The sequence below is a fragment of the Drosophila takahashii genome, chromosome 3L (genome assembly GCF_030179915.1).
Source record: "Drosophila takahashii strain IR98-3 E-12201 chromosome 3L, DtakHiC1v2, whole genome shotgun sequence".
Lineage (NCBI taxonomy): Eukaryota > Metazoa > Arthropoda > Insecta > Diptera > Drosophilidae > Drosophila > Drosophila takahashii.
This window is the reverse complement of record NC_091680.1, coordinates 4,031,249-4,050,254: the sequence shown is the minus strand read 5'-3', so window position 1 is coordinate 4,050,254 and position 19,006 is coordinate 4,031,249. Positions and strand designations below refer to the sequence as shown.

Genomic DNA, 19,006 nt, shown 5'->3' with positions numbered 1-19,006 from the left:
CATTAATGCGCAATTAATGCTGGTGTCAGACGTTGACTTTGGTCAGTGGTGTCGGTTGGGTGTTTCCCGGTTTTTCCCCTTGATTTTCCCACCCCTGATTTTCCGCACAGGTCCTCTGCCGTCTGTTGTTGATTTCCTCCACTTGCTGTGATTAACGTTTGGCGCCTCGTCTTAGCCTTTAGTTATTTATGGCCCAGCATGACAAATGAAATCAAGTGGGCCGAGTGTTCCAAACTTAATGCAAAGCAGCTTATTTCGGGACAGTCCAGCGACAGCGACTTCTTTCCGTCGCTTTGAAGTCTGTGTTTGCTCACCAGCCATCAACTTTCCAAATGATGGAGTAACCGGGAAAATATTTGGAGAGCAGCTTACAACCTCAAAGACCGACGGATTGTTCAATATGTTCGAGGGGCAACAGCTTTTCATTAGCGATGGAAGGTTTAAACAATATTTAAACAAAAGAAAAAGAATTTAAGAAGGAGAAAAACACCCATTTTTTTTTAGGTAAAACTAAAAGGACAAAAACTTGTATTTCTTTTATAAAACATTTTTTTATGTAGAAATAATTTAAGGACAATAAAAAAATTGTTTTAATAAGTAGGAAACATTAAACATTTGCTTTTTTCTAAGTTTTTTTATTTTTTAATATATTTTCTGTATACATTTTAATAACTTTGAATAGCAAAAGCAGTTAAATTTTCTTTTGAAATGTATTCGATATATTTTCCTTATAAAGTGGCCATCATTCTCATCACTACTTCAGTAACTAAGCCTCGACAGCTGTCAGAGAGCCAAGAAGATGCTTCGACTTCCGCCCTTTCGCCATATGTTTCGCCTTATTCCCGACCGATTTCAAGCTGCATTTTCCGACCGCAGGAAGTGTCAGTGGCAGTTTCCCAACCAGCCAAAGGCCCCGCCCCTTTTTACTCAAGAGCCACTTAAGATCCGACCATGTCTGCATATGGAACCCCGAAATTTATGTGCTGTTTGTATTGGCCCTTGGAAAATCCCCGACGCATTATTCAATTTGGAGCTGGCTGTAATGTAAAACAATTTTCCGCAAATGCAACAAAGAGGAAAAAAAGAAAGGAATGAGGGAAAACTGTCTCGCCTGGGTGAATTTTATGTGTGGCACGTTTGGCAATAAATTTTCGGGGTTGAGTATTGGATTTACAAATTGCTGCTTAATCCGGCGTTTTCATTGAGCGCGAGACAAATTTATATGCTCAGCGGTTAACACCTGTTTTTCACTCCGGTTTCCCTTTGGAAAACTTGTTTAACTTGTTTAATATTCGCTGATCATTGCTCAGTTCGTTCTCTTCATTTTTCTTATCCCTTCTCTAAACCATTTTATTGTCCTCCCAAAAAAACACAAAGACAAAGCTTCTTGACTTGGCCCTCAAAATTTGTGTCATTTATAACTTTTGGCCAAAAACGACAAAGCGATTTATTTTGTGTTTTCCCTCGGTCTGGCTCCAGTCAAAGTTTGATAAATGAACGCATTCCGCTCCAGATTTTCCCTTTGCATATGAAAAAGGACATACGAAAGAGGACAGCTGCTAGTTGCATTTTTTCAGCTTCATTTGGCAGCTGCCTTGGGTCTACGTTCTCTGGTTTATGGCCTTTTTGGCCTAGTCTGTTATAATCAAAGCGTTTACCATCACCGATGTTCACTGAACGGTCGCCAAAAATCAAATCAACGTTTGCCAGGACAACAGACAGCTGATGACCTCGAAAAAAAACAACCGTAAAAAAAACAACACAAAAAACAAAAAAACGATTCGAAATAAACCAAACTTCGATCACAAAAAATTAGTCAAGTCAACATGAAGTGGGGAAAACGCGTTGCCACAATGTTTTTATGTCCTTTTGTTGTGACAGCTCTTTTTTTTTCCGAAAAAAATGCAACAGCCGGTGCCACGAATGAGTAAGTGTGTGTGGGTTATACACTGAAAAAATTAACATGTAGACTCTCTTCGAGATACAGCTTACAATTTTAAAACTTTCAGTAAAATGCATCAGCTTTTTTTAACTGGGCCAAATCCATTTTTCCTAGTTAAATATGTTTATTTCAATCCCAAAATTTTCCCTCTGTGCATAGTGTATGTGCTTGGGAGCTTGAAAAATTGCTAGCCTGTCGCATTGATTTGATTGACACTTTTATTGACACAGTGTTGCCCTTGTTGTTGCCAAGGGTTTTATGACCTGCCAATGAACGCGAAAGCCTTTAAGCCAATCGACGGCATCCAATGAGTTTGTATATTCGGGTAGTTTGTAGCTTTTGTACGACTTCAACCGTAAGCCCATCCATATAGAAATTTGTATAAGCGTGCTCATATTTTTATGGGCCATCCACACTTGATTTTTTTAATACTTTACATCAATCCGAATTAGGCAAAAGCAATAAAACCATGCACAAAAATATTATTGCCAAAAAATGTGTAAGTTATTACGCAGGGTAATTGATGTGGAAAATATTTGTTTGTTTTTTTTTTGCTAGATTAGAGATGTATAGTTAATAAATAAATATAAATATTTTATGATTAATTTATATTTAATATTAAGGGTTATGATCAAAAGTTTATTCATATATTTTTTAGGGTAATTTATTTTTAATAAAATATAGGAATACTCCGAGTAGTGAAAAATACTACAGTTAATAATTATAATATCCGTTTATAATATAATGAATATAAAAGACTTGTGAAAAAATATTTTAAACATCGTAAAGAATATTTTTAATTTGTATAGCATATTTTAAATTTAATTTTATAAATCTCTCGTTTTTTTAACCAATAAATTTTGCTCTGCAGCTTAAGTAAAATTGCGTAAATTTGTGTATGGCAGACTAACGTTTACGTGGAAGGTTATTAAAAAAGCCCAGCTTATTTGACCCCTCACCCAGCAATATTCGATCCCTAGGATCCAGCACTAATATCCCGACCGGCAGCTAGTATAATGTTGGTCTAGCCATGAATTTTCATGGCCGCAACTCAGCTTTTTTATGCGTGCCACCGGAACAATGGCGTTCCAAGGCCAGCAAAAGTGGCCATAAAATATGACATTTGCTGGCCTTTTGTTTGCACACTGGGACCAAAAGGATCTTCGTAATTCCGGGTGGACGGGAGCTGCAATCGGCTGGCAATTAATCAGGCTTCATTTGCACTTAATCGCGACCATGATTTGCACGCAACTGCGGCCCAATCATGTGGCCATTACCATTAGATTCCATTAAATCGGCCAGCCGCTTATTCAATTTAATTTTCATTAGCCCCATTTCTGCCATGCGGTCATCGACGAGCGTCAAATTATTTTTGGCCCTTGGTTTTCGGTTTTCGGGACGACGGGAAATGGAGAATAAAAACTCATTTTAATATGCGTTGCCCAGCAGCGACCGCGTTTTCCTTGGCCATTTTGCAAGAGCCCCTCACCCCCGCGGACTTAATTACATATTTAAATTCCCAACTGCGCTGCAAAGAAATGCCAGCAAAAAATAAAACAGCCAAGAAATAATATGGATATTCGGGTTCCGTAGTTATGAGATACCATAAACAACATGACGTCAAAAGAAAACGAAGTGGAGTTTTTCCTTTGAAGTAAGATCTTCAAATACTCTTGGAAAAAGCTGTCTTGAAATACAGCTTAAATATGTTTATGGCCTAAAAAATTATGTTAAAAATAGAAAGCAACTTAAAAAACATTTAACAATTTTTTATATTTATATTTTACTTAATTTTCTTTAATTATAAAAAACTTTCATCTTCTCCTTCTTTTAATGTCACCCATTCAGTTAGAGTAAAAACATGCCCAAGGTCATGTCTATTGTAACTCTTAAGTGGCTATCAACTGGATTTGTTCAAAATAATAAAAAGCAGCATAATTTATTGTTATGTAACTGAACCACAAATGAATTTTAAGCAGCGTTTTAGGTAAAGTAAAAAAGACATAATATTTTCCAAGGGAAATAAACATGGAAAAGTTTTATAGCAAACTAAAAGAAAAACACGCAAATATATGAAGATAGCTAATAATCATAAAAAACTTATGGTATGTAAAATTTATGGGCCAAATAAACTAGATTATTCAATCAACTAAGCGTCCTTAAACCCCATTAATTGATGTAATAAAAAGCTGCTAACGTATCAAAACTAGTTAAAACCTTTATCAAGAAAAAACTATTTTTTTTAAAATCAAAGTCCCTGTAAGTCAAATTTTTTATTTGTCTGATGAAGGTTCGAGCTATAGCAGATCGACTCGAAACTCCCAGAGTGACGGTCAGCAAACAAACAAACTTTTCGAATTCTCCATTATCAAGACGTTACAAAACTCATTCATCATTTTATTCCCGATTTCAGCCATAAGAAAGATATATTTTTTATTTGGGTTTGGGAGTAGTGTGGCACCCTGGTGTAGTTGGGTGACACCCGTGTGTCACCTTCGTTGTCATTGCTAAAAGGGCAAAAGGAAAACGTGGTATTAGATTATTATTTCTCCAACTGAATTTGGGGTACACTTCCGTCCCAAAGCTAAAAGGAGAAGAAATTCAAATATTTAATTAGATAAGTTTTCCTTAAATTTTTAAGATCTTACTGCAAATAATAAGAACGAAAAGAATTGCGAAGCGCATGATGATTATATCTCAAGATTTTCTCCTAGACTGAATTCTTCTGTTTTGGTCTCTGCATTTTAAAGACCCTACAAATTAGTGAGAACAAATGAATGTCACGTTCGTTGTAAAATGTTAATTGTTTAAATGTAAGTTTTGAAAAAAGTGTCACGTGTGTTGTATAATATCCTATGAATATTTTCTTCTGATTATTATTTTTATATATATTTTTATCATTTTTTTTTTTCAAATTTAATTATAAATTATGATTTATAGGCCAAATAAATTAGCTTGTTAAAATTTGCACTTACTTTTTACGGCCCTTTTCGCCTCAGTAATTTTTACTACTAAGCTGAAAAATGTAATAGTTATACCCGTTACTCGTAGAGTAAAAGGGTATATTGTATTCGTGCAAAAGTATGACACAGGGAGAAGGAAGCGTTTCCGACACTATAATCTTGATCAGCGTCACTAGCCGTCTGTCCGTCTGTCTGTATGAACGCTGAGATCTCGGAAACTACAAAAGCTAGAAGGTTGAGATTTCCCACACATATTCTTGGGCTTCCTACGCAGCGCAAGTTTATTTCAGCGAGCGCCACGCCCCCTCCCTTTAGCTGAGTTACGATTATTAGATAGTCGGGACACCAACCCGAGTACAGCGTTCGCACTCCCTTTAGCTGAGTGACGGGTATAAGATAGTCGGGACACCAACCCGACTATAGCGTTCTCTCTTGTTTTAACTTAAATTGTTAAGTTTAGTTTATGCTCTTTTTGTTCACACAATTATACTTACTAATTGAGTCCCATTTTAACGTATTAAAACGAATAAAAGCCTTTTGTTCTTGTCTGCTGAAGGTTTGAGTTATAGGAGATTGACAATATGTATATGAAATTAATTGTATTTCTCCAAACTCCCAGAATGACGGTCAGTAAACAAACTTACTTTGGGAATATTTTATTATCAAGACATTACAAAGTTTGTAATTTATTCATCATTCCCAATTCCAGCAATAGAAGGATATATTTAGTTTTAGGATGGAGGTACATGGCAATTGTAGGGTTTAGGTGGGGGACAAGGGGGTAGTGTTGTCTGCTGAGCTGCCGTGCAAATGATAAGAGCCAACCTGATTGCTAAGCGCATGATGATTAGATCTCCAGATATCCTTCTAGACCAGCGGTCGGCAGCGCCCTATTAAGTGAGCATAGGGTTTTGTTCTGCCGCCGCGCTGCTCGCACATGTATAACGTAGAACAGCGGTCTGCACACACACATCGATGAGCTGCCCAGTGCAAATTACTCACACAAATATAAAACAAAATGTCAACGTATGTGTGTGCCGACCGCTGTTCTAGACTGAATTCTTCTGGGTTTGATCTCTGCTTTTTATAGATCGAACAAATTAGTGCGAACAAATTAGTGTCACGTCCGTTGTAAAATGTTAGGTACTAAAATGTGAGTTCTTAAAAAAATTTCACGTCTGTTGTAAAATATCAGTTGAATATTTAAAGGTTTACCCTATGAATATTTTCTTTTGATTATAATTATTCCCGTTACTCGTAGAGTAAAAGGGTATATTGTATTCGTGCAAAAGTATGTAACAGGGAGAAGGAAGCGTTTCCGACCCGATAAAGTATATATATTCTTGATCAGGATCACTAGCCGAGTCGATCTAGCCATGTCCGTCTGTCGTCTGTCCGTCTGTCTGTCTGTCTGTCTGTCTGTCTGTCTGTCTGTCTGTCTGTCCGTATGAACGCTGAGATCTCAGAAACTACAAAAGCTAGAGGGTTGAGATTTTCCACACATATTCTTTGGCTTCCTACGCAGCGCAAGTTTATTTTAGCCGAGCGCCACGCCCCCTCTAACACCCACAATCGCCCACTAACGATTTTAAAATGGGTCTTGCGCCCACACCTTTAAAGATTTCCGAGAAGTATAAATGCAATTTTGTTGTGTATATTTATACCTATCGAAATGTAGAAGACATTTTTTAAATCGGACCATTCATTAAAAAGTTATACGCAATCCAAAAATATATATCCATCTCCCTCGCACTCCCTTTAGCCGAGTGACGGGTATTAGATAGTCGGGACACGAACCCGACTATAGCGTTCTCTCTTGTTTTTATTTGGGTTTGGGAGTAGTGTGGCACCCTGGTGTATTTGGGTGACACCCGTGTGTCACCTTCGTTGTCATTGCTAAAAGGGCAAAAGGAAAACGTGGTATTAGATTATTATTTCTCCAACTGAATTTGGGGTACACTTTCGTCCCAAAGCTAAAAGGACAAGAAATTCAAATATTTAATTAGATAAGTTTTCCTTAAATTTTTAAGATCTTACTGCAAATAATAAGAACGAAAAGAATTGCGAAGCGCATGATGATTATATCTCAAGATTTTCTCCTAGACTGAATTCTTCTGTTTTGGTCTCTGCATTTTAAAGACCCTACAAATTAGTGAGAACAAATTAATGTCACGTATGTACGTTGTAAAATGTTAGTTCTTAAAATGTAAGTTTTAAAAATATGTCACGTGCGTTGTAAAGTATCCTATGAATATTTTGTTTTGATTATTTTTTGAGATATTTCATTTTAAATTTATATATAAATATTATTTATATGCAAAATTTACAATGACTTTTTTCGTCCCTTTTCGTTTCAGTAATTTTTACTACCAAGCTGAAAAATTTAATGGTTTTAACTAAAATTTTTAAGTTTAGCTTATGCTCTTTTTGTTCACACAATTAAACTAACTGAGTCCCGATTTAACGCATCAAAACGAATAAAAGCATTTTACAACAAATATTTTTTCGTTTCTGTGTAACTCGAATTTTGTTTTTTCTGCTAAAGGTTTGAGGTTTAGAGGATCGACTGTATGTATACGAAATTAATTGCATTTCTCGAAACTCCCAGAGTGTCAGTCAGTAAACAAACATACAATGGGAATATTTTATTATTAAGGAATTACAAAGCTTGTAATTTATTTATTATTTCCAATTACAGATAAGGAAGGATATATTTAGTTTTAGGCTGGAGGGACGTGGCAAGTTCCAAGACGCGTTGGGGGACAATGGGGTCGTCTCGTTGTCTGCTGAGCTGCCGTGCAAATGATAAGAGCGAAAAGGATTGCCAAGCGCATGATGATAAGATCTCCAAATATCCTTCTAGACTGAATTCTTCTGGGTTTGATCTCTGCTTTTATAGATCGAACAAATGAGTGCGAACAAATTAGTGTCACGTCCGTTGTAAAATGTTAGGTTTTTAAATGTGAGTTCTTAAAAAAAATGTCACGTCTGTTGTAAAATATCAGTTATAATTTCCTAATATAACAATATTTAAAGGTTTTTCTATGAATATTTTCATTTGATTATAATTATTAAATATATTTATATATTTCATTATTTCAAATATTTATTTTAAATTATTTATATATTATGCAATCTAGTTAATTTAAATTTTCACTAAATTACTTAAGCTTAAGTAACTTTTACAGCTAAGTTGATCAATTTAATAGTTTCAATTATAATTATTTAATTCATTAGACATTTATCATTTATCAAATAACCAGCCATAACCGTTGAGCAAATAAATTAAATGTCAATAAAAGTTAAATAAGTAATTATTTAGTAATCAACTATGCGTCATTAAAGCTTTTTCATTATACTTGTGTAATAAAAAGTCGATAGGTAATTTGATTCGTTTTTATGAATTTACTTATGCTCGTTTTTTGTGTAGACAATTGTATACATGTTGAATAATTGATATATATTAAATGATTTTCATTTTAATTAACGTTGCCATAGTTCCAGAATAAACAAGAGAATCAAAACAGCTTTTAAAGTTTTCCATTACAAAGGCATTTTTATTTAAAATGGTTTAAATTCAGGAGTTTTCATATCCTTGAACGTAAAACATTTTAACAGCATTTACTAAGCCCATTTGATTAGCGACTTTATTTCCTGCAATTGTTTAATTTTATATGCTTCCTTGGGATACAAATTCGCATCCAGTCAGACACATTCGAAATTAACTGGCATTACGCAGGCATTAGGGATACCTCATCGCATCTGCATAAATTTGCCTGCTTTTATGTGTTGTGCACTGCAATTTTCCTTCAATTTCACATTGCCTCAGCTTAATTTACGCGCTGTGGCTGGTTTTCCCTATTGATTTATTTAGGCGTAGGCCATTCACGCCCTCTCATAACTGCCTATGTATGTATGTAAAATGTGTGTGTGCGTTTGAGTCATTCATTCATTGTTCGCTCACGCATTTCCCTGCTTTCGGCGCTTTTATGGCCGCCCGTCTGGTTTTCCCGCCCCACTTTTCCTTCCGTTCCGCTTTTCCTCTTTCCCTCCTTTCCCTTCCCACCCCGCGCAGCATTGATTCATGTTAAATTTATGCAAATTGCCTAGTATTCCGACTGCCTGGATAAGGCTCTTCCACACCAATTCGCTCCTAAAAATAGTCCACACAAAGCAAAAAAAATTAGCAAAATATTACAATGCCAGAACGATACGCCTGCTGAATGTTGCGCGGTTCCTAAAAATCAATGAATAAAGACCGCTACAGCATAAATAATTACTAGAGTAGGCGTGCTAAACGTTTATTTATGTTTTTTTTATAAATTGTTAAGGATAAATACCTACTAATAGTAATTTAAAATATAAATAAATAATATTCTGTAAAAATTAAATCTTCCAAATTAAAATGAATTTTTAAAAAAAAAAAATACTTTTAGAAGCCCTTAACAAAAAATAATTTAAAATATAATAATAAATAATATTTATTATTCATTCAGACGTCTTAAAAATATATTTTATATTGAAGACTATAACTCTATCAAATTGAAATTAATTTTTAGAATAAACCCTAGTTTTTGAAGATGAAGCTGTTTTTATTTATAATTATTTTATAAATTCATCCAGTAAGATACTTTTTATTCGCTGTGTAAAAATTTTAAACAAAGCCCTTGATTAGCTTTATTCGAAATTAAATTTAGCGTTGAGTCGAAAACGGGTTGAAGGCTGCCTTCAAATTAAATGGTTAATTGCTTGCAACATTTAGCTGCAGTTGGCCTTGTTTCTGCGAGTGGCGGACGGGGCGTATACGTCATCTCCACTTTGCACACATCACTTGCCAGCGAGTTGAGACGACAACAATGGCAGAACTCTTGATTGGAAGGGATGGTGTAGGAATGGGGTTAGGGGTTTGGGTTGTTGATGGCTTACAGGAATAACCGCTTTGCTGCTTTATGGTGAAAACATGCTAGTCGCTATTTTCCTTGGCCAACAGTCGATGATGACGTGGCCAAAAGAGAGCGCGGGTCCTTCGAACCGAAGGTCAATATACCCGCGTCTGTAAACGCGTGTGTGTGTGAAAATGTTTGCGGATTTCGGTCGCCGCGGTTGTAAAATCAATTCCCCAGCTCCCAGTTTCCCATTTTCCGGCGTCAACTGCATTTCCATTGCATTGAGCGATGGCTAAATCGCATTTTCCCAGCATTGACAAGGCCGCAACGGGATGAAATTCCAGATCTCCGGGTTGATACGCAGCCAAAGGCAAAGCGAAATGTAATTACAACAATGCAATACGAGACACTTGACCCAGTTTTTCCCATTCTCTATAAAGTAATACATTCGAGAAAATGCGACTTCCGCACGTTTGGTTAGTTTTCCAAGGGTGAAAAAGTGAAAGTAAAAGGCTTTCTCACAAAGGATACGTTGGAGTAATGAAATCCCGGCCAGACGAAACACACAACTGCCTCATAAAGGGCAGGAGCTGAATTATTGCATGGCTTGCAATATTCTTGGGGCGAGGTCAATGTGTTTTTTTGTTTATTCCCAGGCCCACCACCGACCGCCCAACGTGCCACGCCCCCTTCTTCGACGACCGTAAAGTTGGCCAGCCAACGAGAACGTGAACGTTTTACGTGTAGCTCAGCCAGATACACTGGGAAAAATATCACATTAATTGGTACAGAATTATATCTTTGCTTACACACATAAAAAAATTTGATTGGTAAAATTGACCAATACGAATAGTTGCGTAACTGTAAAAATAGTTACGTGTAGAATTGACAATTTTTGAGGTTGGGGATTATTTGAAAATTATATTGCTTAATTTTAACAAACGATTTGTTTGTGTGCACTTAAGTAAATATACTAAAAAAAAGTTTCTTTATTTTAGAAATCTCTCTAAAATTAAAAATGTTTCTTGTTATTAGAAAAGTTGCCTTTCAATAAATAACAAAAGAGACATTTTTCTAAAAACACAGATTACCAATTAAAAGTTATTTTTCTAGTTTGGAAAGCAAACTTTTGAATTATTAATAAATATATTTAGTGTACTTTTATAAAATGCATTGCTTTTTAATCGGAATAATTGTTCATGAAATGAAATGAGTCCCAAAAGAATATTTTTATGGGTAAATAGTTATTTCTAGCTTATTTATCACTATATCCTTAAGGAATACTTTTATCGCCTTAGTTTCTGTGGTAAGAATTTTACTATGCTTTTAAAGTTATTATATATTTAAAGCAAGCCTATTTCTATTGCGAAATAACTACATCAAGTGTCAGTCGAGTTTTTCCCATTAGTGAAGCACTTGTAAATCCAAAATGGACACGCTTATTCAAGGAATCGGTACGTTATTTTAAAATATTATTATATTTATTAAAATTAAATCCAGTGACTTATGTTAAGTTTCGCAGTATTTAATATTTATTCTCGTGTTCTTTTTTCCAGTCGCATTGATATCGACCATTTGTTTTATCCTCACCATTTCCGTTTATCTTTACGTAAAGAATCTCCGAAATACCCTTGGAAAATGCATCATCAGCTGCCTTTTCAGTATGGTCATGGTGCAAGTTATCTTTGTACAAAATGCATTCAATTTTGTGTATAACATTTATCCAACGTGTAAGTTTATCAACATTTTTTTGAGTTGAAAATATTTTTGAATAAGTTTATAATTTACAGATGGCATCATTTTCGGACATCTAATTCGTTTCTCCATCATTTTTGAGTGGATTCGACATTTTTTCCAGCTTGCTTACTTTATTTGGCTTTCAGTGATTAGCTACCACTTGTGGCAAGTCTTCAAGTCAGCCAGGCGCGATGAGAACTGGCATCAGTTTCTGGCCTACAGCATTTTTGTATGGATCACTTCTATTATCCTGACAGTGGCCTCCTATTTTATGAATAATCTAGATGATCCAGAACTTATATGTAAGTTTAAAGCTTGCTAACCAAATTTAAATTTAATTAATATTATAATAATAATATTTGAATATAATTTTTAATATTGTAATAATATCTTAATTGGTATTTTACCATTATACATTTTTGATATAAAACAAAATCAGATATTTAAATATATAACTAATTATAATTAATTGAAAAAATTACCATAATATTTTTAGCTTTGTGCATGTATTTAGCAACGCTGATCTTCAACATCTTCAATCTAGTAATGTTTATTTTGACTACTATAAACATTTGCAAAGTAAAAAATGAAATGAAGAGATTTGCACGAAAAAAGGACAAGACAACAACCTGCTTCAATTTCGACACTCAAACGTAAGCTTAACTTTTTATAGTTCCAGATATTTTTTTAACAATTTTTATTTTTTGGAGTATAGTTACCTACAATTTCTACGAATGTCCATAATGATGGGCTTGTCTTGGATCTTTGTTATTATTATATATGTTGTGAATTATTTTGTACTAAGCTTTAACTACCTTCAATTCATGCTCGATTTACATCATGCTTTTGGTATATTTGTCTTTATTTTGCTTATCGTAAAGCACAGCACCATAAAACTACTTATGGAAAGGTAAGTTTTATGTGAGAGATCAAGAGATTCAAGTAATTTTTTCCTGTTTTTTCAGCATTCGTGAAAGACAAACTAAGCGTCGTGTTCGTGCTCAAAGGGAGAGAGATCTGCCTTAATTATATAAAGTTTAATGAACCCCCAACTAAAAAAATTACAATAAAGGCTCAAATGGCTCATTTTTATACAAAGCAATATAAATTTTGTATATGTAGGAGATCTTGGTTCAGTTTCGGGGGACATTGTCAGTTTCTACTCAACGTTTTACACTTTCGTCTATTTACTATGAACTTAACTTAGCACACAAAAGACTCTCTCTTTGCAATCTCTTTTGATCTTCATTCATTCTGTAAAACTCATACACTGAGAGACTTACAAATATTAATTTAATCTATAGTTTCAAAATATTCTCCGACATTTACTATTTATACAATGTACAGATTCAATTTGTTTTATACTAAATCATTTTAATAAATATTATATAATATGGAAATCTATATTTTTCATTATCTCCATCAATCGTAAGCGATTTTTATGGGACCCTAGCGTAATACTCTGTTCTGCTCTGTTTTTTAGTTTCCAAAAATTGGCTTTGAAGAAGACCTACTTATTTTGCGAAACAACCACATCGAGAGTCATTCGTGTTTGCCTTTAAGTATAGCAGGTTGAGCATATACAATGGATCCAACATATTTCGGTACACTTCCTAATCTACTCCAATTTTTAGATACAGGGCGGATTAGTAACTTTTCTTCTCATTATACCCGTTACTCGTAGAGTAAAAGGGTATATTGTATTCGTGCAAAAGTATGTAACAGCTAGAAGGAAGCGTTTCCGACCCCATAAAGTATATATATTCTTGATCAGGGTCACTAGCCGAGTCGATCTAGCCATGTCCGTCTGTCCGTCTGTCTGTCTGTCTGTCTGTCTGTCCGTATGAACGCTGAGATCTCAGAAACTACAAAAGCTAGAAGGTTGAGATTTTCCACACATATTCTTGGGCTTCCTACGCAGCGCAAGTTTATTTCAGACGAGCGCCACGCCACCTCTAACGCCCACAATCGCCCACTAACGATTTTAAAATGTGCCTGGCGGTCACACCTTTAAAGATTTCCGAGAAGTATAAATGCAATTTTGTTGTGTATATTTATACCTATCGAAATGTAGAAGACATTTTTTTAAATCGGACCATTCATTAAAAAGTTATACGCAATCCAAAAATATATATCCATCTCCCTCGCACTCCCTTTAGCCGAGTGACGGGTATTAGATAGTCGGGACACGAACCCGACTATAGCGTTCTCTCTTGTTTTTATTTGGGTTTGGGAGTAGTGTGGCACCCTGGTGTATTTGGGTGACACCCGTGTGTCACCTTCGTTGTCATTGCTAAAAGGGCAAAAGGAAAACGTGGTATTAGATTATTATTTCTCCAACTGAATTTGGGGTACACTTCCGTCCCAAAGCTAAAAGGACAAGAAATTCAAATATTTAATTAGATAAGTTTTCCTTAAATTTTCAAGATCTTACTGCAAATAATAAGAACGAAAAGAATTGCGAAGCGCATGATGATTATATCTCAAGATTTTCTCCTAGACTGAATTCTTCTGTTTTGGTCTCTGCATTTTAAAGACCCTACAAATTAGTGAGAACAAATTAATGTCACGTATGTACGTTGTAAAATGTTAGTTCTTCAAATGTAAGTTTTAAAAATATGTCACGTGCGTTGTAAAGTATCCTATGAATATTTTGTTTTGATTATTTTTTATAATATTTAATTTTAAATTTATATATAAATATCACTATGGACGGCAGTCCATGTAGTGACGAAGCGCACCAGGAGAGTGTGCGAAGGCGACTACTATTATATAGCCGCAAAATTGAAAATCGGCAGTGATAGTCCGATCGTAATGAGTAATACACCAATCGAAAGGTATTGCAAAAACTTAAAGGATTGCATACCAAGACTTTAAGAAAATCAATTGGCTTGGGAGAGAGAGCGGTGAAAGTGAAAAATTGAAAATTTCGAAATTTGGAGCTGTTGGGGCCGGTGGGGATAAATGCCCCCTCGCAATGTTTTAGTTGTATTCCTCTTGAAAATACCCGTCGAATGAGGGATCATTTGTCAAAATCCGACTCTCCGTTCAAAAGTTATAGCCAAAATAAGATTTTCTTCTTCTTCCCAAAATGAAATTTTAATTCTGTTTGTCAGTTTGTCCACTTGTCCACTTGTCCACTTGTCCACTTGTCCACTTGTCCACTTGTCCACTTGTCCAAAACATGTTTTTTAAGTTTTGAAAATTTTATATGACGTTCATCACATCGATATAAAAATCTTTTGTTCTACCACTTTTGGAAAAACTCGCTAGTTTAGCGGGAAAACAGCTATAAATAGCTAAAAATCGGAAAGCCGTAACTTCTATACTACTAAAGCTACAGACTTGTGCTGCATCTCGTTTGAAAGGTATTTTTAAATGCTATAAACGCCTTCTATATGCAATTTGTGTAAATGTAATAATTAAAAAAATATGAACAAAAGACAATTTTTTAAAACTTTTTTTTTTAGCTTTTTTTTATTTTTCTCAAAAACGGCTCTAACGATTTTCTTTAAAACCTTAAACTGTATAGCCCTTGAGATTCCTTAAATTTTGGTATATAACACATTACTGTAAAAAGTCACGTTTAAAAGTTATTTTTATACGAAAATAGCCACTTTTGCCAGCTCGAACAATTAACGCTCCCTGAGTATTGAATTTTGTGGGAGGGTATCCGAACTGTATTTTAGGGTCATGGAATCAGTAAATTTGCACTTAAGAGTTCCATATAGGAATCTTTTGTTCTACGACTTTTGGAAAAAGCCGCTACTTTAGCGGGAAAATAGCTAAAAATGGCTAAATTTCGTTAGTTTTTAAGTTCTACACTACTAAAGGTACAGACATGTGCTATACCTCGTTTAAAAGGTATTTTGAAATACTTCAACGCCTTTTTAACTTAATTCGTTAAAATACAATAGTTTAAGAATTATGATTTATGACCAATTTAAATTTAAATGTTTATATTAGCACCTATGAGAGCAAAAGTAAACAAACAAAAACTTCTGATATCAAATAAAAACACCTCTTAACGAGGTAAAAAACTAGTGACGATCGCACCTTCAACGTACAAAAGTTCTGATATCAACTTTTGTGACGAAAAATAATTTTAGATGCGACTAAATAAGTACGCTACCTAAAATTTATTCATTCGGCACGCTAAAACAGAAAAACATTCGTGTAGATATTAAATATTTGCCAAAGCGGGCCGAACGAGTAAATTTTAGGTAGCGTACTTATTTAGTCGCATCTAAAATTATTTTTCGTCACAAAAGTTGATATCAGAACTTTTGTACGTTGAAGGTGCGATCGTCACTAGTTTTTTACCTCGTTAAGAGGTGTTTTTATTTGATTATTTATAGGCAAAATTTGCACTTACTTTTTTCGTCTCTTTTCGTTTCAGTAAATTTTACTGCCAAGCTGAAAAAATTGTTAAGTTTAGTTTATGCTCTTTTTGTTCACACAATTAAACTAACTGAGTCCCGATTTAACGCATCAAAACGAATTAAAGCATTTTACAACAAATATTTTTTCGTTTCTGTGTAACTCGAATTTTGTTTTTTCTGCTAAAGGTTTGAGGTTTAGAGGATCGACTGTATGTATACGAAATTAATTGCATTTCTCGAAACTCCCAGAGTGACAGTCAGTAAACAAACATACAATGGGAATATTTTATTATTAAGGAATTACAAAGCTTGTAATTTATTCATTATTTCCAATTACAGATAAGGAAGGATATATTTAGTTTTAGGCTGGAGGGACGTGGCAAGTTCCAAGACGCGTTGGGGGACAATGGGGTCGTCTCGTTGTCTGCTGAGCTGCCGTGCAAATGATAAGAGCGAACAGGATTGCCAAGCGCATGATGATAAGATCTCCAAATATCCTTCTAGACTGAAATCTTCTGGGTTTGATCTCTGCTTTTATAGATCGAACAAATGAGTGCGAATAAATTAGTGTCACGTCCGTTGTAAAATGTTAGGCTTTTAAATGTGAGTTCTTAAAAAAAATGTCACGTGTGTTGTATAATATCCTATGAATATTTTCTTCTGATTATTATTTTTATATATATTTTTATCATTTTTTTTTTCAAATTTATTTATAAATTATAATTTATAGGCCAAATAAATTAGTTTGTTAAAATTTGCACTTACTTTTTACGGCCTTTTTCGCCTCAGTAATTTTTACTACTAAGCTGAAAAATGTAATAGTTATACCCGTTACTCGTAGAGTAAAAGGGTATATTGTATTCGTGCAAAAGTATGTAACAGGGAGAAGGAAGCGTTTTTCCGACACTATAATCTTGATCAGGGTCACTAGCCGTCTGTCCGTCTGTCTGTATGAACGCTGAGATCTCGGAAACTACAAAAGCTAGAAGGTTGAGATTTCCCACACATATTCTTGGGCTTCAGCGAGCGCCACGCCCCCTCCCTTTAGCTGAGTTACGATTATTAGATAGTCGGGACACCAACCCGAGTACAGCGTTCGCACTCCCTTTAGCTGAGTGACGGGTATTAGATAGTCGGGACACCAACCCGTGTTTTAACTTAAATTGTTAAGTTTAGTTTATGCTCTTTTTGTTCACACAATTATACTTACTAATTGAGTCCCATTTTAACGTATTAAAACGAATAAAAGCATTTTACAAGAAATTTTGTTCTTGTCTGCTGAAGGTTTGAGTTATAGGAGATTGACAATATGTATATGAAATTAATTGTATTTCTCCAAACTCCCAGAGTGACGGTCAGTAAACAAACATACTTTGGGAATATTTTATTATCAAGACATTACAAAGTTTGTAATTTATTCATCATTCCCAATTCCAGCAATAGAAGGATATATTTAGTTTTAGGATGGAGGTACATGGCAATTGTAGGGTTGAGGTGGGGGACAAGGGGGTAGTGTTGTCTGCTGAGCTGCCGTGCAAATGATAAGAGCGATCAGGATTGCCAAGCGCATGATGATAAGATCTCCAAATATCCTTCTAGACTGAAATCTTCTGGGTTTGATCTCTGCTTTTTATAGATCGAACAAATTAGTGCGAACAAATTATCGCTTATGTACGATTTTATAAATTTGAATATTTTGGAAAAGTAAAAATGCAGTTTTGTTGTGCTTATCAATACCTATCGAAATGTAGAAGAAATTTTTTAAATCGGACCATTCGTTAAAAAGTTAGTGCTGATCAAAGTTTATATCTCCATCTCCCTCGCACTCCCTTTAGCTGAGTAACGGGTATCTGATAGTCGGGGCACCCGAATATAGCGTTCTCTCTTGTTTTTATACTATTTCAGTCCTGCTGTGTCCTGACCATCGCCGTTTATCTGTACGTAAAGGAGCTCCGGAATACGCTTGGAAAATGCGTTGTTGGCAGCCTGTTTTCCATTTTCGCAATGAAATTTATCTGGGAAGGGAAATACTTTTCAGAGATCATGTTACCCTCAGCACAAAGTTAGTTTTTTAATGATTGTTTCCGTTGCTTAAATACTAAAACACTTATTTATAATTTCCAGCTCTAAGCTGCAACTTCTGCTGGTACGCTATCATTCTTTGGCGCTCTGTAATTGGCTATCACTTGTGGCAAGCATTTAAATCGCCTAGGCGCAATGAACATCCTTATCAATTTCTGGTCTACAATGTTTTTGTATGGGTCACTGCTGCTATCTTGATAGGGGTCGAACAGTTTACATATAAACATTACGTGTCTTTTGGTAAGTTTTCATTATATTTTGAAAAATAAGTATTTTTTAATTGAAAGGTAACGTTCTAATTATTTGTTTGTCGTAGATTTATTGAAGGTTATAGAGGAAGACCCTGACATATTTTTACAGCTGCTCCTCCTGAGTATCTTTGATTTGATCATGTTTGTTTTGACTGTCATTCATATTCGGAAAATAAAGAGAGAACTGAAGATAAAAATGGGAAGGAGAAGACGGGAAGAAACGACAGCGAGCAGCCTCAATTTTTATACTGAAACGTAAGCTCTGTTTGTTTGAAATCCATACACCCAGAAAAAAAAGAACGAAAAAAATCAAGAACATTTTTCTTGATTTGCGAACAATCCGTTCTCCTTTTTTTGTTCTCACATTTTGAACGTTTGTTCTCAAATCTTCCTAATTCAACACCAATATGTTCTAAAAGTGACCCCATTCGTTCAAAGCATGCCAATATTTCGGTCAAATTTTATGACCAAGCGTTCATGAACTGACAACAAACGGGCTTACGCACTTTTTGACCCCGTTTGGGCTTGATTTTCTAACGTTTCGAACGGATTTTTTTCTGGGTGTAGTAATAATAATTTTGATCCAAGATTTTCTAATAAAGCTATCACCAGTTTATTCAAATGTCCATTATTAGGAGCGTGTTTTGGATCATCAGTCATGCATCTCCATTGATGAATTTCTTAAATGTTCATGTAACTACTACTACTAATGAATTTGTTCACAGAATCTTAGCATATTCTGCTCTGGGTTTTGAAATTTTCG

At 34.8% G+C, this 19,006-nt stretch overlaps 1 protein-coding gene and 3 long non-coding RNA genes across 5 annotated transcripts; 1 reads left to right on the top strand and 3 right to left on the bottom strand.

Moving 5' to 3' along the window:
• Positions 1-4,326: 4,326 nt before the first annotated feature.
• Positions 4,327-4,676, bottom strand: LOC138913136 (uncharacterized). The gene is made up of 2 exons (XR_011418748.1): positions 4,591-4,676; positions 4,327-4,526 (listed from the first exon to the last, which is right to left on the bottom strand). It is a non-coding gene; the product is annotated as an uncharacterized lncRNA (long non-coding RNA).
• Positions 4,677-6,543: 1,867 nt separating this feature from the next.
• On the bottom strand, positions 6,544-7,041 carry LOC108059916 (uncharacterized). The gene is made up of 2 exons (XR_001770060.3): positions 6,943-7,041; positions 6,544-6,801 (listed from the first exon to the last, which is right to left on the bottom strand). It is a non-coding gene; the product is annotated as an uncharacterized lncRNA (long non-coding RNA).
• Positions 7,042-11,209: 4,168 nt separating this feature from the next.
• LOC123003070 (probable G-protein coupled receptor Mth-like 12) lies at positions 11,210-12,185 on the top strand. Its single transcript, XM_044394504.1, has 4 exons — positions 11,210-11,245; positions 11,348-11,521; positions 11,582-11,830; positions 12,043-12,185. Exons 1-4 carry the CDS (start codon positions 11,221-11,223, stop codon positions 12,183-12,185), a joined length of 591 nt encoding a protein of 196 aa, XP_044250439.1. The 5' UTR covers positions 11,210-11,220.
• Positions 12,186-13,727: 1,542 nt separating this feature from the next.
• LOC123003103 (uncharacterized) lies at positions 13,728-14,061 on the bottom strand. Of its 2 annotated transcripts, none has more exons than XR_006412410.1 (2): positions 13,963-14,061; positions 13,728-13,821 (listed from the first exon to the last, which is right to left on the bottom strand). It is a non-coding gene; the product is annotated as an uncharacterized lncRNA (long non-coding RNA). The 2 variants fall into 2 exon arrangements; XR_006412411.2 differs by having other exon boundaries at positions 13,728-13,898; positions 13,963-14,048.
• Between the last annotated feature and the right edge of the window lie 4,945 nt (positions 14,062-19,006).